The sequence below is a fragment of the Carassius carassius genome, chromosome 22, assembly GCF_963082965.1.
Source record: "Carassius carassius chromosome 22, fCarCar2.1, whole genome shotgun sequence".
In the NCBI taxonomy this organism is placed as follows: Eukaryota; Metazoa; Chordata; class Actinopteri; order Cypriniformes; family Cyprinidae; genus Carassius; species Carassius carassius.
Window position 1 is genome coordinate 20,383,792 of NC_081776.1, and position 24,551 is coordinate 20,408,342.

Sequence of the window (24,551 nt, forward strand, 5' to 3'; positions counted from 1 at the left end):
TTTGCTCATTCTTTTTTTTAAGCATTTATCATTTCAGCAGCAGTCTTTGTGTTTTATTTCCGCACAGACAGATGTTTCAGTCTTGCTCAGCGTGACTGAGGGAATGTGTACTATGGATTTTCTAGTTTTAAAGTGGCATCTCCTAAATCTACCTAAAATGATCAAATAATCCAACTGCAATATAGAGAAGGACACAGGTAGTTTATAGCCAGGATGCTACAGTAAAAGTATATATATATAAAGCTTTATAAACCCATGAAGACAAGTCAAGACATGTGCAAAGAATTTGTAAAACGTTTTTTTTTTTTACTTTCATGGATAGGGTGAATTCAAGTAAATTGGGGCTTCAGGTAACTCGGTGACTTGAATAAACCTCTTTAGTTTTTTAATTAAAAAGTCTAGATGGTGTAACTTTTTCATGTTTAATTGTTACCAAATTAATTATGTTTCAAATTTAACTGCATGGGTAATGACTGCTTAATTTTTCAAAGAAGTTAAGATGTTTGAGGCAGAATTTCAACACTTTTAGGTCTAACACGCATGTTTTATGACCCGAGTCATCAAGTCTCTTGAGCAGTAAGTCTGTCAGAGCTGTTGTGTCCATAGTTTCATCAGTGGGAGGAAATCTCCCAGATTTTGAAAATAAAATAGCTTGTAGTACATTTAAACTATTTTTTTTTATATGTATATAATTATTATTTAAATGTGTGTAATTCCACATTACTTGATGAAGAAAGTCTCTGCTCCTTGTGAGAAAACTTAGTAAAATAAACATGTTTTTTTAACTGATGCACCTACATGAATTACCCGTTATTATTCTGTGCTCAGTTAATTAAGAACAAGAATTATTGTGGTGATGCAACTTAGACCGAGGCAAAATGTTGCCAACTCATGTGTGAATGTATGGTAATTTAGCACAGATGCCAGTAGTAAATTACACGAAAAGAGAAAATTTGAACAGAAACTATATTAAAACCATAAATATATATATATATATATGAATGAATGAATAACTAAAATAAACAACCTGGTTGAACAGATGGATGGTCTTTCCACACACAATTCATTTCAGTGAAGTGGTTCGCTTTAATGATTCAGTTTATTTGTGTGACCGCTCGAGGTGTTCTAGACGAGGCGCTTTGCATCACTACTGTTTAGTTTCCATCCCATCCACCAAAGAAAGTCCTTCCAGCCGAGTGACAAACGCTTAGCGATTCGGTTGATTCAAAAGAATCGTTTCAACTGAACCGAGTCGCCCGGGAATCACTACAGTACTTAGGCTCAGCGCACACGAGTATTTCCCAGAGTGACGGGAGGATCTTTGGATTATAGCACACATCTTTGACCGCAGCAGAACATCTAGCGGCAAAGACAACGAGTGTGGATGTACGAGGGGCTTTTTGTTTTCAATCTTTTGTTCATTCAGTGTTAATGGCTTGGGAATGGAGATAGCTTTGGTGAGCTTTGACAAGCGGGGTGACGGAGGCAGTGATGGAGAACCTTACCAAAACCAAAACTCCCTGGATCATCCGCGCCTGGTCCACAACAAAGAACTCTACTCGAGAAGTCCACAGCAGAGCTCGTGGAAAATGAACGACATGAACAGCACGATGATGGGCTCCACGGAGAACACGGTGGATTATTACAGTCCCCATCTGTTTGATGAGGACATTCTGGACATGGATATGGACCATGAGAGCAACGAACGGGTTCTTATTAATATCGCCGGCCTGAGGTTCGAGACGCAGCTGGGCACTCTGAACCAGTTTCCCGACACTTTACTGGGAGACCCGGACAAGAGAATAAAGTATTTCGACCCCCTCAGGAACGAGTATTTCTTTGACCGCAACAGACCGAGTTTTGACGGAATTCTATATTTCTATCAGTCTGGCGGGAAAATCCGACGACCCGTTAACGTGTCCATCGACGTGTTTGCCGACGAGATCCGCTTTTATCAGCTGGGAGAAGAAGCAATGGACCGTTTCCGCGAGGATGAGGGCTTTATCAAAGAAGAAGAGAAGCCGTTGCCACAGAACGAGTTTCAGAAACAGGTATGGCTCATCTTTGAGTACCCTGAGAGCTCTAGTCCTGCACGAGGCATAGCTATTGTCTCCGTCCTCGTCATCACCATCTCCATCATAACTTTCTGTCTGGAAACTTTACCCGAGTTTCGCGACGAGCGCGAGCTTCCAGTGACTAGTCGCGCTGTCAATGGTACTCAAGAGCGTCCATCGCTCACCTTCAGCGACCCGTTCTTCATCATTGAAACCACCTGTGTGATTTGGTTCACCTTTGAGCTCTTCGTGCGCTTCTTTGCATGTCCTAGTAAGTCTGAATTCTCCAAAACCATCATGAACATCATTGACATCATGTCTATCATGCCTTACTTCATCACCTTGGGCACAGAGCTGGCGGAGCAGCAGGGCCAGGAGCACAATAACGGCCAGCAGGCCATGTCTCTGGCCATTCTGAGGGTCATTCGTTTGGTTCGGGTGTTTCGTATATTTAAGCTCTCTAGACACTCCAAGGGGCTTCAGATCTTGGGCCAGACTCTAAAAGCCAGCATGCGAGAGCTGGGCCTCTTGATCTTCTTTCTTTTCATTGGTGTCATATTATTCTCCAGTGCGGTCTTCTTCGCTGAGGCAGACGAACCCGAGTCTCACTTCTCCAGCATCCCAGATGCCTTCTGGTGGGCTGTGGTGACCATGACAACAGTCGGATATGGTGACATGAGACCGGTGACTGTGGGGGGCAAAATCGTGGGCTCGCTGTGTGCCATCGCAGGGGTGTTGACCATTGCATTACCGGTGCCTGTCATTGTGTCTAACTTCAACTATTTCTACCATAGAGAAACTGACCAAGACCAGGCGTCTCTCAGAGAGGAGCCTAACAATGCCGGCCCTTCAAACCCAAGCGATGAACTCCACGGGTTGAGGAAATCATCGACCTCTAACTCGAAAGACGGAGATCGCAATGAAGAAACAAACATTCCAGTCGAGAAGAGCAACATGAAAGCTAACAGCAGACTAGACATCAAACGCTCCCTTTATACGTTTTGCTTGGACACTAGAGAAACCGACCTCTAGTGTGTCCGTCTCAACCGGCTCCCGTCATTGTTTCCAACTTCAGCTATTTCTATCTCAGGGAGACTGAGCAGGAGTACGCGTCTCAGAGAAGAGCGCAGTGGTGGCCCTTCCAGCCCGTGCAATGAACTTCATGAGATGGAGAACACAATGAGGAAGGAAACATGTTTGAGAAGACTGACGTTAAGAAACGGATACATCTAGTCTATCCATATCCACCATGCTAAGTTAATGCACGCAGATTCTGGACTGTTAAAATCCTGGAAAGTTGCAGTGTTTTTTTTAAAGCACATTTTAATCTGTTGAACTCCTGGGCACCAGCGACTTTTAGGCATTACTTTTATAATTTCTTATTCAGAAACACACAACATAATGATGATTATTATAATTATTATTTTTTTAATATTAATTATGTACAATTTTATGATAGCAGGCCTTAACTCTTTCACGACCTCTTATGCTGTTCATAGTTGCCCAGTGATTCAAATGAAAAGCCAAAATAGGTTTTCTTCTATTAAAACATACTAATTAAAAAAACACATGTACATATTTTTGTAAAATAGTTGTTTGGTCTCTAGGGTCTCGATCAATATCACTTTCATAGTTAGTCTAAAATACTGTTTATGTGTCGTTTGTGGCTATCAGTATTTTATCATTTATTTAGAGCAATATTTTTTCACTTTTGAAATTGAAAACTCAATGGCGTATGAAATCTATGGAGCACTTCAAGGAAGAGGACAACTTTAAGTTGCTTTGCTTCTGAGTTCACAACGATAAAGCCTTGTCGACTTTAAATGGATTGAGAATGGATTCAAGCAGAAATGACAGTTTATAGGAGAAGGAAACCTCAACAAATGATGATCTACTGAAACCAGAGGAAAAAAGAGGATCAGTGGTCATTTTTCATGCAAGGTTAGTCTCCTTTTTAATTATTCACTGTTCGTTTAATTTGTTTGTTAAATTGTATTTCCTTTTAATTTATGAGTTTGACATTTTGTTTGTTATACTCAGTTGTAACCACAGTTATTTTATGTTATACATTTATACACATATGTTCACTGTCATTCATTTAACCCTAATAGACACAAAAATCAAAATCAAGATATGTATGAACCATGTGAAAACTGTTAACCCAAAAAAAGTGCATCATATCATAACATTTAAATGAACTAATTACTGAATTATTCAAGTCAGAAAGAAACTGATCTCAAGTTAACCTTTGCCGGTTACCACTTTTACCACTTTTTAAGTGATTAGGTATTCAAGTGCATGCTCTCCCTGTCTATCTTGGATATGCATTGCACAATCTAAAATTCATAGAATTAGTGTGTATTGATATTTATTCACGTTCAGCTGTCAAATGAGGTATCATGGAGAAAATGACAGCCATTGAATTTGTGAGATCATGTCCATTATTAATGCTGTAGGAACCTCTGTGCAAGTTCTAGAAAGAGAATGAGTTGGTATTAGGTGCCAGGAACCAGAAAATGAGCACGTGTGTTTTGTGGCAGGGGCGATCGCAGACAAGGCTGTGCTATGAGGAGTGACATATCCTGTTTCACAGAGGATTAGATATGCCCGTTATAGGTTATATCACATAACCTTCGAGAAAGTGTGTGAGTGTGTACTGCATACTTGTTTTTGTTGCTTGGATACATAAGACAGCTGCAACTGGACAGTGGGTAATGAAGGTCGGGACTGACACGAATAACCTTTATAGCAATAAAACATTGTACACACATTAAAATGGCATGTTGTTAGAGATGTGACTGGAAGAAGGTGTTCAACTGTGAGGTTACAAACCCTCTCACTGAACTGAGCTCTTTATACAAGAGTGTTTTCATTAATTACACAGTAAAATGTGAAAGCTGTTGCAGTAGAGACCCCATTTAGACCCTTTAGCTTTTAGTCTATATGTCTACAGTAGCTTCAAGGTCATCAGGTCCCTCTATCAACTTACTAGCACCGTTACTCAGCCAACTCTCAGCAGATAACAGACCATCACACAAGTTAGATGCAGATGAACCACTTCATCAGGCGATTGCCTGAATATTCCAGAAATCATGAGGAATTAAAACAAATATTGGTCTACAGACTTCAATTCTACATGCTAGGGATTTTAGAAAACAAACCACATTCAGTTTCATACGCTTGTGAGTTTTCAGTTTGCTTGTCTGACAGTGTCATGATGGAGATGAGTGTTAGAAGAGATGACATGGTAGGCTGATGAAAGGCAATCATCTTTAAGCTCCTGAAAGTGCCTCGATGGCAAACATGTCACAACTGTCTGTTTTTGATGTGTGCTGCTAGCTAGTCATGTTATATTTGGTTGAAGGGGACAATCTAAGCTCGTCACATCTTCGGCATTCCTCAGACCCTCTTCTTCAATCAAATATAAAATGATTAGCATGATGGTTAGGCTGCAGATGGGGACAAATGTGACCTGTAGTCCCATCGAACCACTTGTTAGCCTTTTCAAGACAAGAAAAAGCTTAACGAAAAAACACAAGGGGGTATTCCTGAACTATGTTATATCATAGAATAAAACGTGAATTGTAATAATTCAGCTAAAGATTAGTTTGGATACACTTGTGTACTTAGATGTGAATTGTAAAGACAATGGTATCAAATGTGAAGAAGTGAAAAAGAATACGCTTGTCTTTTTGGCTTTTTGCAGTTCAGGAGTTGCACCTGGAGTTGCATATCACACACATATACATATTTATATGATTAGAATCAAATTGTTGTTGTTGTTGTTGCGCTCCCTGTTCTACAGTGTTCTAGGTTGTTTAGCTTGAATGTTTTAAGCCATTTAATTGACTCACTTGTTTTCATCTGAAGGCAATGTCTCAATATTTTAATGCTTTGAGGATTGAGAATTGTCATCCTGGCTCAGTTTTCTGCTGTGATATCAGCAGAAATATCATCTTGGCTAATTTTGTCTCAGTTCACAGCCCAGCATATCTGTGTTGATGAATTAGTATTTTGTTTTTTTATCATAGACTGTTCAGTTTGTAGATATGCGGATAATGTGTGATTTCAGCACCACAGACAGCTCCATAAATTCTAGCACGGCTTGTAAAAGTATACAATTAATTTAATGAAAGGATAATTTACAACTGCTGCTTAATGGACTGCAATAATGGAATAATGTTGATTTAACTGAAAATAGATATTATTATAAAATAACATAAATAATGGAATTTAGATAAATACATTTACTCACCTTCATTTCATTTGTGTGAAACACAAAAGGATATATGTTTTTTCATTTAATGAAAGTGAATGGTGACTATGACTGTCAAGTCATATGAGATTTTCAGTGAATAAGTAAAATTTTGTCTTAAATTTCAGTACGTTCCTCACATCTATTATATGACTGAAGACTCGTAATGAAGTGCACAAGTCATACAGACTGCTTTTATATCTCTGCTAAGCATCTGCTTTTGTTTTCCACAGACGCATAAAGTCAAACAGATTTGGGCAAGTGAATAATGACCATTTTTTGGGTGAAGTGATCATTTTAGTTTTATTTATTACTGAGGAACAATCTGAAATTATGCCACAAATGTTGTTAATACAGCTTAACTTGTATTGAACCCAGGACAACCTTTTAATCTTCCAGAGGTTAGCAAGTGTTTGACTCCCAAACGAACAATTCGACTGCATTTTAAGAAATGCAGAAATAACTCTTTTATCTGACAGAACTGTCAAGCAGTGTGATTCTCATCTCCCTGTCATGTCAGTATTTTCACAGGAAGTGTCACATGCAATGAAGCTGGCAGAATAAAACAGGTTCAATCTGGCAGAAATGTGCCTACAAAAACTGTTAGGACTGTTAAAAGTTGTTATAGAGTTATTGGTAAATCACTTACCTGTTTGACTTGTGAAATTTAAATAAAATCAAATAAAAAAAGGAAAACCAAAACCTTTCTACATACATTATTTAAAACATGGCGATGTCAAGCATGGCTCAGATGGAGACACAAATAAAATTAAGATTATTCATATTTCAGTTTTCATGAGGATTAGAAATAGCATAGAAATTAAAAGATATCTTCTGTTGTTGTGAGTTAAAGACCCATATGCAATAACCTCTTCTCCTGAAAAATAAGACACTTTTACTTGAAATGGTTACCTTTACTTGTTGCAAGCATAATATTTTAATTGACAACAGAAGGAAATTATATTGCAATTATTTGCACTCATTTTAATTAACAAATTGTTTTATTTTTATTTAATATGTTAACATGTGATTGCATTTAGTGTAGAATTAAAGCCATTGGTTGTGTTTTGTTGTTGGGTTTGTGTTAGAGATGAATTGCTTATCCCGACGTGACTGTGTTATCTTGTCTTTTTAATATAAAAAAGGCTTGAAGCAACAGAACCATTCTGGGTCTCTTATATAAGCAGCCCTTCCTCTCTGACCACTGCACATAGAGAGTAAATGGCCTTTCAATTAGACGAGAAAAAAAGAGTGTCTTAAAAGGCAAGGAAAAGTGATATAGAAGGGAATGGATTTAACCTCATGAGCTGAGTGAAAGGGAATTAAAATATATCACTTGAAAAACATATAATCTTTAACATTTTCCTTCTTGTTTTCATTTTGTTTTAAGATGGAGAAAATATTGCCTACTGTATCCTCATTTTATTATATTTAAATATGTAAAAATGAACAATGCAGTAAAAAGTGGAAAGCAAGGAAGGGGTTAAACTCTATGGGCCCTATAATACACCCGGCGCAATGTGACGCAAGGCGCAGCGCATCCTGGTCTAAAGTCTGGCGCAATGTTTTTTCTTTGTTATTTAAAGAGTGTACACACTGCTTATTAAACACAGGGATGCACAACAGCACACAAACATGCCAAATATTAAAAATTTAAGGATTGCAATGCATAAGTTTTTTTTTTGTAGGCTAAATATATATATAACAGCTTCGTTTAATCTCTGAGACGCGTTCTGTCTTTACACTTGCCAAATTCCACTGTGTAAATAGCAAATCCGTCATGGCACGAGCGCAACTGGCTCTTAAAGGCAATGGAAGATGAGACTCTGATTGGTTTATTGCATGTTACGCCCAAAAAACACCCATTACTCATTAAGAGAACAGGGACAACCCATTTAGACCATGTGCCGGGGTGCGCCAACCGTTTTTCCGTCGTTAAAGTATAAAAAGTGGATTTGGACACGTCCTGAGTGAACCTGCGCCGCACACTTTACACTTTGCGTTTAGATCTAGACACTATAGTTATTGAGAACAAAAATGATTTTCAACAAAACAATGTAATCTCTTTATTTGTATAGATTTTCTGTCCCTCTTCACACGGTCATCCGAAAGAGATTGATAAGGTCAAAGGTCAGGGCAGTGACCTCTGTGATGGCAGATAGTATATTAATTTAGCAGACACGTTTCTCCAAAGTGAATTAAACTCAAATTATCCTTCCGCTGTTCATGTTTAGCCGTGCACTGTACGTGTGATTTAATTTTCATCATCACTAGAGTCCGCGGACATCTGCATGCGAGGATTTTTATACAAGCCAGTTTCTCTTATTGAGAAATCACAGAATAGTGCTGACAATACATTTCCGGCGACTTCAAAGATTTCTCATCCTGTTGTGTCCTCTATAGTCGACGATGAGCTTAAATCAAGACATCAAGCATGGCAGAGCATTCATAAAGTTGACTAGTCTGTCCAACCCTGACTGCATGCAGCCCAATTTGATTATGACCCTATGGGAACGTTTGTGTGTGATTGTGTCTGAATCACTCCAGTCTCAGTGGTGTAAATCTCCCCTCACACCACAAAAGCTATGTAGGATACCCGAAACACTGTCTGATTCTGTGCATTCAGTAAGTGCTCCGTGTTTTTTTGTGTTATTTGGTGTTGTCAAACAAGCAGATATTCTTTATTCAAATTTGTGTCTACAAGTCTCAAGAGATTCATTTTTTCCTGCTGGACATGATTTTCATTAGGCTATAATAAAAAGACAACAATAGTAGTTTAACTTAATTTCAATAATTTCACTATACTTGTATATGGTGATCAGCCATCTTTAAACATTCCCGATTCTTATTCACATTCCTGATTCTTCCCTTTCTCTTCTTATTTACGAAGGCCATGTCCAGGTTCATTCAGTTTGTTCATGAATTAAATGTCTAAAGTGTCTGTGCCACTCGAGCTGGGTGTGGCGAATGGTTCAATTAAATGGGTGTATTTGTTCAGTACATTCAAACAACGAAATGTTCTTTCATCAGATGCTGTGTGGTCATGTAGTCAGTCTTTGAAGGCAAGAAAAGAGTCACATGTTTCAAAACACATGCACGGTGCATCCGTATAAAACAAGCTCATGTATCATATATCCTTTAGTTCTAAGGTGCATGCAAACTTTTTTGTCATCCAGGCGTCTGGGCCTTGCAGGGTCATAATCCATCCTTGACATTACAACACAAGTTCCTCATGAGCCGCAGACACACTTGAATTATTCAGGGAAACTGACCTCAGCTGCTTACAGAAACAAATGAGTGTGTTTGATCAAGGAATCTGATAGGCTGATCTAGATTACTTTTAATCTAGATTACTAAAATGACGCTGTTCAACATCAAATATTATAATTCAGAATGCCTATAACCCACTTTTATTTTTATATCATATACATGGTGTACTGGTTATATAAGTGGAAGCAGCATATAAAAGCAGAAAGACTAGTGAAGCGAGTGTTGTTTCTCTATCAGGTTAAACGACGGTGTAATGATTCCCAGAGGCAGTGAGGGGGATAAGGAGAACAAATTCCTATTAAGGTCAGTGTAATACTCAAGAGGTTACTTTTTCAGCTATATTTAGGTTACTTGTTTTATTGGAAATGCATTAACTAACATAACAATGGGCCATATATTTGTTGCAGAGTTGCAGAGTTTATTCATCTTCATTAGCATTGCAGTGGTTTATTGTTAGTTCATTTTAGCTCAGGTCCATTAGATAAGAAGAGACAACTTTTGATTTTGAAAATGTATTTGTAAATGTTTCAATTTATATTCAATTTATATGGTCTAAAAATAGCAAAAACTACGACTTTATTCAGCATTGTCTTCTCTTGTTGTCTGTTTGGACCAATACGTGCTTTCCTCGTAAGCAACCCTTTGAGACGGTCCAAGATAAGGCATACTGCTATATAATTGCATGCCAGTGTGCATTGGCTCGTTTAGTTTACACTCGAAGTAGATTGGTCTATCGATGTGATATCCCAATTCGTCGGTCACCGATATGACGTCCAGAGTGACCGACTGAAAGGGAACCAATTTTGTGAATATGTAGAGTATATAGGTTTTGTAAAATGGATGGATGGATAATGATATATATCAAAAAATATTAACAATCCATCTTTTGCTTACATTTTATTCACAGTATTTTATTTTTTTTTTCATTTGATTTTAGATTGAAATGTGCCTTGCAGGCTAAGTTTCAGGAGGTGTACCCCAAAATCCCTGATAATGGAATAATAAGGAAAATAAGTTATTTTAGATCACTTTGTGCTTTTTGACTCAAAAACATTGTGGTTGAGTAAGAGTCCAGTGTGAATAATGTCATGCTGTGATATGACACATGCCCACTCCACTTAAATCCACCCACATATACTGTACAGCACAGCAATCACACAAAACACTTAAACAAGCTCTTCTGACTGCATGTACCAAACACATACAACATCTTAAAACACACAAACAAAGATTATTTATATCACATGCCTCAAAGTCACAAACCTAACCTCCAAAATTTGGCCACCCTTGTCCTGACAAAGTGTTGTTCTCCCTGGGCAGAGAACACACGTGTCATGTTACCCCTTCAGGCAGAGATTATCCACAATAATGCACATCATCATCCATGTGCAGTACACAGCACACATGAAATAAAGACACACACACACACACACATATATATATATATATACTTGTTTGTGTGTGATGGTTAAGAGGTTAGGTTATAGTATTTATAAATAGCTCAGTACAAAAGCAATACAACAGTCAATGCAACAGAACAGTTTGAAACAAAATAATGTCTATGTCCCCATTAAAAAAAGGGGGTGGTGTTGGCGCGGTGGATAAGACACATGCCTTTGGTGTGAGAGACCTGGGTTCGAATCCACTATGAGACACCAATGTGTCCCTGAGCAAGACACTTAACCCCTAGTTGCTCCAGAGGTGTGTGACCTCTGACACACACACATATATATATATATATATATATATATATATATATAGCAATTGCAAGTCGCTTTGGATAAAAGCATCAGCTAAAAATGAATAAATGTTTTTCCTAAAGTCACATCAATAACCACTGCCTCAGTCGTGCATCCCAAAGAGGTGAATTTCGACCATTCCAATGGAGATTTCCCATAAAGCTGTCTTTAATCTGCTTTGCATCATTAAATGGAGGTTACATTAATGCTGCAGAGTCCAGGGAAAATAAGTCGATGTGGATGCTGCCATTTCAATCTTAATATAGATTAAACAGCTCGTCTGCCTTTCATAGGCGCATGTAGGAGGCAGTGGTTGACAGGCTTGGAGAACAGAGCCAGAGAACTCTGAGTCATATTCATATCAAGTGTGTGTTTTTTATTTTTTTTACCTAACAGTCTTCTCAAATGAAGCTTTTTTCCCTACCTCTATAACGAAGACATCAAAAAATACAAATGGGAGGACACTATTAATTGCCCACTCACATGGACAGCATACTTCAGCTGGCAAACTTATACTGGCGTTTGCAGTTGAAGCAGATAGAGATGTGGAAACTATTGGGAAACAAGATTTGAAGAGTTGTATAGTGCCACCTAGTGAATATAGTACAAAGTTCAGTAGGCAATGTACAGTACAATGGGTTCACATATCAAACGGATATTAATAATATTTGTTAGTAAAATAGGAAGATGAACTAATGTGTGTTATATACATTATTATATATATTATATACTCTATTTAACTCTGACTAGCCAACTACTACTACAGATTGTAAATACATTGGTTGGCTACGTTCACATTTTTGTCACCTAATTATTATCAATATGAATATTTATTTATGTATTTGTTTAATTATTTTAAGATGCAGTGCTTTACAGTATAGCTGCTAAAAGGTTGTCAATTTATTGTGATAATAAAAAAGCTAATAATTAATTAATTGCATTACGTCTAGTTTAAGAAAATTCCGTATCGTGTTTCATGACAATTTGTGTGGCAAGCACATTTCTTAAATAATCTATGTTTCTAAGGGCTATTGTCTCTTCCTTATGAATAGGGGTGAGAGCTAGTTCACATGTTTCTTTCAAATCAAGAAGTACAAGCCGGGCTGGCTCAGCTTCTGGTATCAAGTCTCCAAAGATGAATGGAAGCAATCTCTGTAAAATCCATTCTCATTCTTACCTCCAGCGATCTTCTTGGAGGCATATGTGCATGGAATAATGTGAGGTCTATTGGTTTTATCACCCCACTTTAAAGGAAAGTTCAAGATCAAGGTGTTTAGAGTATCAAGAGATAGATACTTCTTGGAAACCAATTCTTTCAAGCAGAGTGCAAGTTCAATATCAGGTGGGCAGCCTCCAGTAACATGAAGATAAATTCTCTGTTAAAACACAACTTTTTCTTACTTCACAAAATGTAGCAGAGCTTTCCATTGCAGATGCAACACGTGCGTCATGAGTTTCCTTTGTTCTAAGGGCAAAATCCCCAGTCTGAACAGATTCAGCCTGGATCTCCAAGCTCTTCCCAATGCAAAACCTGCAAAATATTCACCAGAGAAGCTTCCTATGCTTTCTAAACTGTTGGCCCCTAAATTATCAGCAAGGACTGACTAGACAGTACCTTTTACAAACCGTCCAAGCTCTGGAATGTAAACACCGTGACTTTAAGTAATCAATTTCCTTCAAAGGGACTCTAAAAGTGTCATATCCAAATAACTTTACATGTTCACTCTTGCATAAAACTGCCAAATAGATAGATGAAAGTATTAAACAGCATCCGGGTGGCAAATTATTCAAGACCCAATAAAGTTTGTGCTAGAAATCAATTCAGAATCAATTCAATTCAATTCCTCTTTTATTATATGAATAGAAATAGCTATTTGACCCATCCATTCATCCATTTTCTAAACTGCTTGTCCTATGTACTTTTAAAGGGTTGCTGGAGCTTATCCTAGCATCTTGGGCCAAATGCATTTTAGCTTAGTGTTTGTTTTAACCAAAAATTACTTAATTTTTGGAGTTTGATTTTGGTCTTTTTTACCCTATTGATGAAAAGTGGATCTCAGTGGATGCTGTCAGTGTGTTTATGTGCATGTATCCACTGAAGCAGTGTAAGCTAACTAGAATACTCAGTGAAGCAGAATTTGACCACAGGAGTCTCATGGGAGGGAGAGAGAGAGAGAGAGAGAGAGAGAGAGAGAGAGAGAGAGAGAGAGAGAGAGAGAGAGAGAGAGAGAGAGAGACTGTATATTTTTACCTGAGTGATGTGGGTCTTTTTGTCCCTTTAATACTAAAACCTGAGATTGCTTACAATTAACTTTAAAGAGGCACTAATATGGATTCAAAGCTGACCATATTATTTTGTCGGTGTCTATGGCCTGAAACTCTTGCCAGTCAAGTAGCAAATGTAGACTGTGTTGCGTTCATGTAGAATAATATTTGTAATAAAGGATTTGATGGAAAACAGGATAAAGTCAAAGTCACCTTTATTTATATAGCGCTTTAAACAAAATACATTGCGTCAAAGCAACTGAACAACATTCATTAGGAAAAGTGTCAATAATGCAAAAATGATAGTTAAAGGCAGTTCATCATTGAATTAAGTGATGTCATCTCTGTTCAGTTAAATAGTGTCTGTGCATTTATTTGCAATCAAGTCAACGATATCACTGTAGATGAAGTGACCCCAAATAAGCAAGCCAGAGGCGACAGCGGCAAGGAACCGAAACTCCATCGGTGACAGAATGGAGAAAAAAACCTTGGGAGAAACCAGGCTCAGTTGGGGGGCCAGTTCTCCTCTGACCAGACGAAACCAGTAGTTCAATTCCAGGCTGCAGCAAAGTCAGATTGTGCAGAAGAATCATCTGTTTCCAGTGGTCTTGTCCTGGTGCTCCTTTGAGACAAGGTCTTTACAGGGGATCTGTATCTGGGGCTCTAGTTGTCCGGCCTCCACTGTCTTTCAGGGATGTAGAGGTCCTTTCTAGGTGCTGATCCAGCATCTGGTCTGGATACGTACTGGATCCTGCTGACTGCAGTGACCCTCTGATCTGGACACAGACTGGATCTGGTGGCCACGGTGACCTCGGAATAAGAGAGAAACAGACAAATATTAGCGTAGATGCCATTCTTCTAATGATGTAGCAAGTACATAGGGTGTTATGGGAAGTGTTTCCGGTTCCGGTTTACCTAATTAATGCAGCCTAAAAATCCTTTAACGGATTTGGATAATAAAAGCATATTAGTATGTTATGTGTATGCCAGGTTAAAGAGATGGGTCTTTAATCTAGATTTAAAATGCAAGAGTGTGTCTGCCTCCCGAACAATGTTAGGTAGGTTATTCCAGAGTTTGGGCGCCAAATAGGAAAAGGATCTGCCGCCTGCAGTTGATTTTGATATTCTAGGTATTATCAAATTGCCTGAGTTTTGAGAACGTAGCAGACGTAGAGGATTATAATGTAAAAGGAGCTCATTCAAATACTGAGGTGATAAACCATTCAGGGCTTTATAACTAATAAGCAATATTTTAAAATCTATACGATGTTTGATAGGGAGCCAGTGCAGTGTTGACAGGACCGGGCTAATATGGTCATACTTCCTGGTTCTAGTAAGAACTCTTGCTGCTGCATTTTGGACTAGCTGTAGTTTGTTTACTAAGCGTGCAGAACAACCACCCAATAAAGCATTACAATAATCTAACCTTGAGGTCATAAATGCATGGATTAACATTTCTGCATTTGACATTGAGAGCATAGGTCGTAATTTAGATATATTTTTGAGATGGAAAAATGCAGTTTTACAAATGCTAGAAACGTGGCTTTCTAAGGAAAGATTGCGATCAAATAGCACTCCTAGGTTTCTAACTGATGACGAAGAATTGACAGAGCAACCATCAAGTCTTAGACAGTGTTCTAGGTTATTACAAGCAGTATTACAAGCGGAGTTTTTAGGTCCTATAATTAACACCTCTGTTTTTTCAGAATTTAGCAGTAAGAAATTACTCGTCATCCAGTTTTTTATATCGACTATGCAATCCATTAGTTTTTCAAATTGGTGTGTTTCACCGGGCTGCGAAGAAATATAGAGCTGAGTATCATCAGCATAACAGTGAAAGCTAACACCATGTTTCCTGATGATATCTCCCAAGGGTAACATATAAAGCGTGAAGAGTAGCGGCCCTAGTACTGAGCCTTGAGGTACTCCATACTGCACTTGTGATCGATAGGATACATCTTCATTCACTGCTACAAACTGATGGCGGTCATATAAGTACGATTTAAACCATGCTAATGCACTTCCACTGATGCCAACAAAGTATTCAAGTCTATGCAAAAGAATGTTGTGGTCAATTGTGTCAGACGCAGCACTAAGATCTAATAAAACTAATAGAGAGATACACCCACGATCAGATGATAAGAGCAGATCATTTGTAACTCTAAGGAGAGCAGTCTCAGTACTATGATACGGTCTAAATCCTGACTGGAAATCCTCACTTATACCATTTTTCTCTAAGAAGGAATATAATTGTGAGGATACCACCTTTTCTAGTATCTTGGACAGAAAAGGGATACTGAGGTGCTAAACCATTCAGGGCTTTATAAGTAATAAGCAATATTTTAAAATCTATACGATGTTTGATAGGGAGCCAGTGCAGTGTTGACAGGACCGGGCTAATATGGTCATACTTCCTGGTTCTAGTAAGAACTCTTGCTGCTGCATTTTGGACTAGCTGTAGTTTGTTTACTAAGCGTGCAGAACAACCACCCAATAAAGCATTACAATAATCTAACCTTGAGGTCATAAATGCATGGATTAACATTTCTGCATTTGACATTGAGAGCATAGGTCGTAATTTAGATATATTTTTGAGATGGAAAAATGCAGTTTTACAAATGCTAGAAACGTGGCTTTCTAAGGAAAGATTGCGATCAAATAGCACTCCTAGGTTTCTAACTGATGACGAAGAATTGACAGAGCAACCATCAAGTCTTAGACAGTGTTCTAGGTTATTACAAGCAGTATTACAAGCGGAGTTTTTAGGTCCTATAATTAACACCTCTGTTTTTTCAGAATTTAGCAGTAAGAAATTACTCGTCATCCAGTTTTTTATATCGACTATGCAATCCATTAGTTTTTCAAATTGGTGTGTTTCACCGGGCTGCGAAGAAATATAGAGCTGAGTATCATCAGCATAACAGTGAAAGCTAACACCATGTTTCCTGATGATATCTCCCAAGGGTAACATATAAAGCGTGAAGAGTAGCGGCCCTAGTACTGAGCCTTGAGGTACTCCATACTGCACTTGTGATCGATAGGATACATCTTCATTCACTGCTACAAACTGATGGCGGTCATATAAGTACGATTTAAACCATGCTAATGCACTTCCACTGATGCCAACAAAGTATTCAAGTCTATGCAAAAGAATGTTGTGGTCAATTGTGTCAGACGCAGCACTAAGATCTAATAAAACTAATAGAGAGATACACCCACGATCAGATGATAAGAGCAGATCATTTGTAACTCTAAGGAGAGCAGTCTCAGTACTATGATACGGTCTAAATCCTGACTGGAAATCCTCACATATACCATTTTTCTCTAAGAAGGAATATAATTGTGTGGATACCACCTTTTCTAGTATCTTGGACAGAAAAGGGAGATTCGAGATTGGTCTATAACACTCACAAAGTGCATAAAACACAATGTGATTATAATCGAACGAAAGGATTATTAATAACCGAAATGTACAAAATAAGTCCTTAGGTTTTTCTTTTCCTCTTTCATTCTTGAAAGGTGCTAAATCTTTTAGAACAAATTGGTCGCCAATGTCAAGAGGTACTATATTCGACTTTTTCCTACACCCCATGTTGCTTTGCAAAAATTCTGGGAGAAATATTTGTTGAACCTTTTGATCAGTCAATAAACATTGCTCAATGAATGCAATAATAAGCATTTTCAGAAGCTGAGTACAAAGGTCTGTCCTCACCCCTTAACCATCAAATGTCAAAAGGAAATGTTTTAAAGTTACCACTTTCTCATCGGCATTGTTTAGTCAAAAGTTAATCAGTCAAATCCCAAACACACAGAAAATGAATCATGAATAAGGAAAAAGTAACCTTAAATATCAATCTCAAGTTACAATATCTTTAACCAAGTATGATCTATGCCTAGATAAGCAGGATAAGCAGTAAAAATCTAATATTTAGGTCCTAGGGGTTTCTTCAAACCATAAACCCATGTGCAATCAAAAACCCATGAAAGTATTTCAGATAAGGTAATAAATGAGGAAAAGGACTGGCCATAAAAAAGAACATGAGGCATGTAGCTGCATGCAGGGGAAGAAGATCAGAAGTGTATCAATGAGTGACTGGGGTGTGCAAGTGCTTCCTCAGTGGATCAGGCCTGCAGGCCTTCTGCATATGCTGTGCAGGATTACACTGATCCAACTTAATGCTTACGACCAAGGCCTCATTCATAACTACAGCCACCATCTGGCACCGCTGCCCACCCGACCAGCCCATCAGATTAACTTTGAGGAAGATTCCATTCTCTAATGGTTTATACGGGTCAGCCTCAGCGTGCGCTGCTCGGGTGGCTTCTCAACACACCCCTGACTGGGTGACATGAGGGCTTTAATAGCACTTGTCTGTCACAAAACTGCACTGACAGAAAATCAGCTAGCTGGTAAGAGAGTGGGGTCAGAGGTCAGAGCGGGTGCTGTATTGTCAAGTCTTAGAAATAATATCAATACATTAATATGTCATGTTCTAAACTAAAAATTGCATGAGATGCTAAGACTTGTTTTCTTTTTTTTTCTTCCTTTTTTTCGGCTGTGGTGTTAAATTTTAAATTGAAACAAGTCCCATCTGATGGAAAGGTCACTGTTCACAAATGCTTGTTTCTTTCACAGACACACAAAGACCGGTGAACATCAGCTAAAATCCTCCATTCCAAATCAATTCCCTCTGTACTGTAGGTCATGTACTCGCCTTCAGCTTAGAGCTGTCTGTAGAAGATTTTGAAGACACTGAATTATACATCCAGCAGAAAAAAACAAACAAAAAAAAAACTATCCAAAAATGTATTACTGAAATATGTTTCAAAGAGTACTTTAAACATCAATAATAATAACTGTGTTTTTCTTTTTAAATATTTCTCTGTCACAGATCCCAGAAGAGGAGACCTAATCATGACGACAGATTCTTCAGACCTTCTGGAAACCTCTGCAGAAACCTGTGCCTTTGATCAAACCCTGTGAATCAATCATTTAGTATGGGACCAGAATATGAAACTGATACTGCACATCTGACAGACACCTTTAGGAACTGAACAGGTGATGTGTAAAGGTGGGTTTTGAGTTCAACAAGTCTGTGTAGAACACAAATTGTCTATGAGGAAATCCCACTCTGTGCAATATTAGTCTATTTTAGAGTGAAGTTCATGTCCATGTAGATTTTGGATGACTGTGTTCAGGTGGTTTATTTTTGTAAAGCTTTTTCCTGATGTATATTTTTCTAAAACAATATCATTCTCCAACAGAAGAGACACCTATGAACACTGAGCGATAATATTGTTCGTCTTTTTAGATGGGAAAAGCCATAGTACTTCTCATCATCAACAGTGATGGTGTTTGCTGAAAATCATTGTCACCCTTACATATACCCAATCATTTTTGTTTGCTGTATTTGAGGGTTTATCTAATTTAATAATAAAAATAATAACATAAGAAATAAATATTTATCTAAATCTAAAAAAAGTGTATAATATAATTGATTAATTTTATTTTGGATTATTATCTTCAAAACATCGCGTTTTTCCCCAAAGGAGAAGAACATGTTTTGATATTTGTATCCAGTATTTATTTATAAATCACTATTTATTTATATATAAGTATCGCCATGTTTCAAATTATTAACCTAATCACGAAATCATGAAAGGCCTAATGGTGAAGTTACAGCAAAAAAAAAGAAAGAAAGAAAGAAAGAAAGAAAAAGGAATACAAGTACATTGTGTTAATGACTAAATATATAGTGTTCTATGCCTAAGAGTAATATACTGAGTAACAGTGTTGCTGAACTAAAAAACTAATTTACGCAACAAATTAAATAATGTTCAAGTTTGTCAACTGTGCTGCTCATGTCAAATATTAGCAGTGTTGGGGAGTAACTAGTTACATGTAACGGCGTTACGTAATTTAATTACAAAATTATTGTAACTGTAATTAGTTACAGTTACTAAAAAAAAATGAGTAATTAAATTACAGTTACTTATGAAATTTTTTACGATTACAAAGAGGATTACATTTGAATATTTACACACATCCACATACAGATTTAACTGATTTCTTTCCCAAATTGCACTGACTATTCTGAGACATACGCCCTAATAATTTCCGGGATGCGGAAATACAGTCTGGTTCGTAGAATCCAGTCATAAAAACGGAATGCCTAACGCGGACGGAATATGCCACATTTTGGATGACTAAATCAAAAGTAGGTCAGTACACTTGAATCAAAACATGACATCGACTAGTGTCTGTGAATATAAAGCCCCAAAAATGCAATATATGACTTGCACATTCTGCGTGTCTGTGGAAATCAGGCGCGGACTGGACACCGGGAGAACCGGGACAATTCCCGGTGGCCTGGCAGCCGATTTTGCCGCACTATTTAATATTATTATTGTATAATTGCCTGTCGAATGTACTAAAGCGATCATTTGCGAATCCGCCATTTGATAATTAAATCTCTAATAAGTCATGAATTGTTAGTCGTGACTCGCGCGCTCTCCGCGCCTCCGCCAAACGGTTTGGATCAGACTCAGAGTAATCAATGCGAGAGAGAGAGTGGACTGTGGAAGCGCACAGCTGGAGCAGAGAAGCAGAACTACTGTTCAGGGTTTCAGGTCAGTTTCATCTGTAAAGATGCTTTTTTGTCGTTGTTTTTTTATTTATTTAGTCAAGCAGCAGCACGTTGCTCATCAGTCATCACTCAAAATACTATATAAAGGACATCATTATTATCTGTTGTAATGTTACAGTAGTAATTTAGCTGAAAAAAAAATCCGCTTTTTTTTAATAGGTTTAGGGGGAGCTACGACAGACAACAACACAACCCTTACGAAAATTAACATTTTAATATTTAACTATAAATCCAAAGAAAATGGTTACTATTGTTTAAACTGTGATAACCAAAAATGTAAAATTATTTTACAAATGTATTTATTTAAAAATAAATACAAATCCATTTGCAAAAAACAAAAAAAAAAACAAGGTTATTTTACTTTTATATAGGCTAATAAAAGCATGGTAATTTTTTGTAAGGGAAAAACATGACTCGTGTACAGTATTAGGATTTTTCTATGAAGATATTGTAGTATTGTAGAGTATTGTATTGTAAAGTGCAGTTTTGTTCAATCTTGAGTATTAAAGTCATGAGAGAGATGGATAACAGGGCAAAATAAAGAGACTGAAGAGAAAAATGGAAGTGAAGGTGCAGTTCAGGAGAGAACTTTTAATTATTTTGCATGTCCCCAAATTAAAGATTTAAACCTTTTTTATGTCAGGTCCATACAAAAAATAGTTTTGTCCATGAATTTGTTTGTATGAGTTTGAATTTTCCAGTCTGAATTTTTTCCCCAGTCCGCCCCTCCTGTAAATTAATGGCAAAGACATGGTTTCATTTACTACACATAGGCCTACTGAAGCTCGCAGTGTTTTCAACCTCTGCCGTCTCAATATAGGAGTACACGAGCACATAAACATAATTTCTAGAACTGCTCTGTGTCACTTCATGTGCATTTTACTTATTTTGAGAAAACTATCATCATATACAGAGACAGCAGTTTAAAAAAACACCAATGTTTCAGGAGTTTATTACACAGAATACGTCACACTCTTATTAGATAACTGTATTTAAGTTGATGTATATACTTTTATTTATTATTCTTTAATTTTCACAAATTTAGAAAAGTAATCAAAAAGTAATCAAAAGTAATTAGTTACATTACTTTAATAAAGTAATTGAAAAAGTTACACTACTATTACATTTTAAACAGGGTAACTTGTAATCTGTAACCTATTACATTTCCAAAGTAACCTTCCCAACACTGAATATTAGACACTTACTGTCAACTGTAAAAAATTTTATACACATATATTATCAATGACTTAAATGCTGCTTCTGACATGATATAAAGTGCATTTTGTATTCCCACAGGTAAGACCTTTGTATAACAGTCTCAAAAGTATGAAAGTGTGACCTATATTGTAGATTTATGATAAAATACTGTATGTGTCTATCACTGCCAATAATGATGAGAATACCACACTTACATCTGCAAACATCAAATTCATCAAAGTCTTAAAATGATATATATATATTTTGATATGTGACAAATGGAATAAAAAGCACCCATTTGCTTCATATCCGCATTGATGTCACTGTAAGATAAATGTACTGAGGCTTTGAAATACAACACATTATGGATTATTTCTGAATGCTTGATTACTTGCAGTAGAGAATACTTGTGTCCCTTTAAGCTGATGTCTTTGTACCGGCTGGCCTGGATGTGGCGACACATATAGTACAGTATGTCATCTGTTGTGACTCTAACAGAAGTTTATCTAGGATGCTTTTTTTCTCCTCGTTTTCTTATGTCCATGTTATGATACATATGTACATTTTTTTTCAAATATTAAACAACCTTGAACAACTTGAGGTGAATATTTATTGGATAAAAAATGCTTCTCAATACATGTATGGGTATGATTCAATAGATTCAGGACAGAACAGATGTGTTTTGCAAAATCATACAGTCATGTGATTTATCTGTTACTTTACTCGCACTTCTAGATTAAGGATTGCTTATTCTGTTCTGTTAAGAGAAGGCAAGATCTAATTGAGCTATGGTTTAAAATGTTATATTTGTTACAGTCCAAAATAACATTGTCAAAAATGTCAGACATTTCTTCCTGTCACTGAACAGAGCTTGAAGAAAAGGTTTTGCTAAAGTCACACAAAGGTCTTTAATTGAATGGATAGCAAAAAAAGAAATACAAAAGAAATCAGAACTTCATAACATACATCAAGCAGATCCTTTCAGACACCGTTTAATTTTATAAGGATTTATGTATTGCTATTAATTGTTTTCCTTTTTTTGTAGTTTGTGAAGTTTTATTAATTTTGCTTTACAACTCAGCCACAGTATATGTTTGATTAAATTATTAATTTGCTTAAAAATGTATGTATTTTTTATTTATACTAAATAATGTGAAATGTAAGTGTCTGTTGCTGCTGCTGCTGTTGTTATTATTATGTGACATGACTGATTTATAGATATTCATTCGGTGCCACCGTGTGGTGGCAATCTGTATATTCTGAGTAAATTGAGTCAGTCAGGTCATTTATATACTGTATATAGGCGCTCCGTAGCCTAGGGACATTATAAACCATGCGTACAAACTCTTTTTCGTGGAGTGAGAAAATTAATGAAGCAAACAATGACTTTAAACTCTGTTTTTATGTCGATATAGACATTTACATTAAATATTCCACTTGCATTAAAAGAGATTAACACTGAAATTACATAATTCTACAAGCATAATTTCATTAACAATAAACAATTTACCTGTGACATGTTATTTTTATTAAAGCGAGGAGTGCTATAGGTGCACAGTAATTAATCTTTAAACTAAACTACAGACCACGTTATGAGAAATATTTTAGCGAGAACAATATATTGATTTGATATTGATTACTGCGATATTATGGCGGACACTGCTGGTTTACTGTACAACCGCAGCTGCACGGAGGTGTTAATGTCATGTAAAGTCATCTCTACAACATCATGAAAAAATCCACTATATTTGAAGGACATAACTAGGAGAAAATGGTAAGATTTGAATATGTCCTTTTTATAATACTTTGTCAGTGACGCGCCGAATCAGACAATACACTGCAATAAATATGCGTTTAAAAAAAAAGAAGAAAGTGAAGTGACATTCGGCCAAGTATGGTGACCCATACTCAGAATTTGTGCTCTGCATTTAACCCATCCGAAGTGCACACACACAGAGCAGTGAACACACACACACACTGTGAACACACACCCGGAGCAGTGGGCAGCCATTTTTTATGCTGCGGCGCCCGGGGAGCAGTTGGGGGTTCGGTGCCTTGCTCAAGGGCACCTCAGTCGCGGTATTGAGGGTGGTGAGAGAACTGTACATGCACTCCCCCCACCCACAATTCCTGCCGGCCCGGGACTCGAACCCACAACCCTTCGATTGGGAGTCCGATTCTCTAACCACCAGGCCACGACTTCCCCAACGACTTCTTTATTTGTTTCCACTAAGGCCCTGGCCACACGGACACAGGTATTTTTATAACCGTGACTTTTTTAATGCGGTTCGGCCTTTCGTCCACACGAAAACGCAGTTTCAAGGCACCGAAACCTAACATTTTTGAAAACTATGGCCAGGGTGAGCATTTTCAGAAACGCCGGTTGCAGTGTTGTCGTGTGGACAGTATAACCGGGGTTTTTGCCTTGCGACGTCAGAGTGTGCGTCGTTATCCGCTGTGTTTGACGTCAGATTGTGCGCTGCTGACTGCTTCTGATTGGCCAAGGTGACTTTACAATTTGGGTTATATCGCCGCCTGCTGGTGTGGCATGCTCTTGACAGCGCTTGATAGCATGTTTTGGCGTTTTCATGTGGACGGGATTTTTTTTTTTAAACGCAGGAGGAAAAACTCCGGTTATAAAAATACCCGTGTCCGTGTGGACTAGGCCTAAAATAGCTAAAATATGTTTATCAGCTTATCAGCAAAACTGCATACATTTAATTTGAAATAATCAATATCCTATTTGGCTAGTGTAAAAGAATGAGATTATGTAAAATATCTGAGAACTATTTGAAACCATTTAGTTTTTATGGATATTTTCATGTATTTATTCTAAAACATAGCAGGGATACTATTTCCGTACTGTCTCTGTGTTAAACATGGTGTCACGTGCATGGGAATTCGCATGTAAATGATATGCAGATGAGGTTATGCATAGTAAAACAAGGCGTTGTAAGCTCCATATATGGTGATTTCGGGGAGGAGATGAGGTGGAAAAGCACGTACGCACAATCTTCCCTATGGCTGGGATTTATAAAGAGATTTTTGCGCAGGTTCTGGCGTACGCATGGTTTTATAAATCTAAAAACTTTTGGGGGTACGCAAAATCTAGCTTTTGTGCCTA

The 24,551-nt window shown here is 37.4% G+C and overlaps 1 protein-coding gene across 1 annotated transcript; it reads left to right on the forward strand.

Moving 5' to 3' along the window:
* Window positions 1-314: 314 nt before the first annotated feature.
* LOC132098590 (potassium voltage-gated channel subfamily A member 1-like) lies at window positions 315-18,630 on the forward strand. The gene is made up of 3 exons (XM_059504651.1): window positions 315-323; window positions 1,317-3,995; window positions 18,476-18,630. The coding sequence occupies exons 1-2, from the start codon at window positions 315-317 to the stop codon at window positions 3,084-3,086; spliced, it is 1,779 nt and encodes a 592-aa protein (XP_059360634.1). The 3' UTR covers window positions 3,087-3,995; window positions 18,476-18,630.
* Window positions 18,631-24,551: the final 5,921 nt, after the last annotated feature.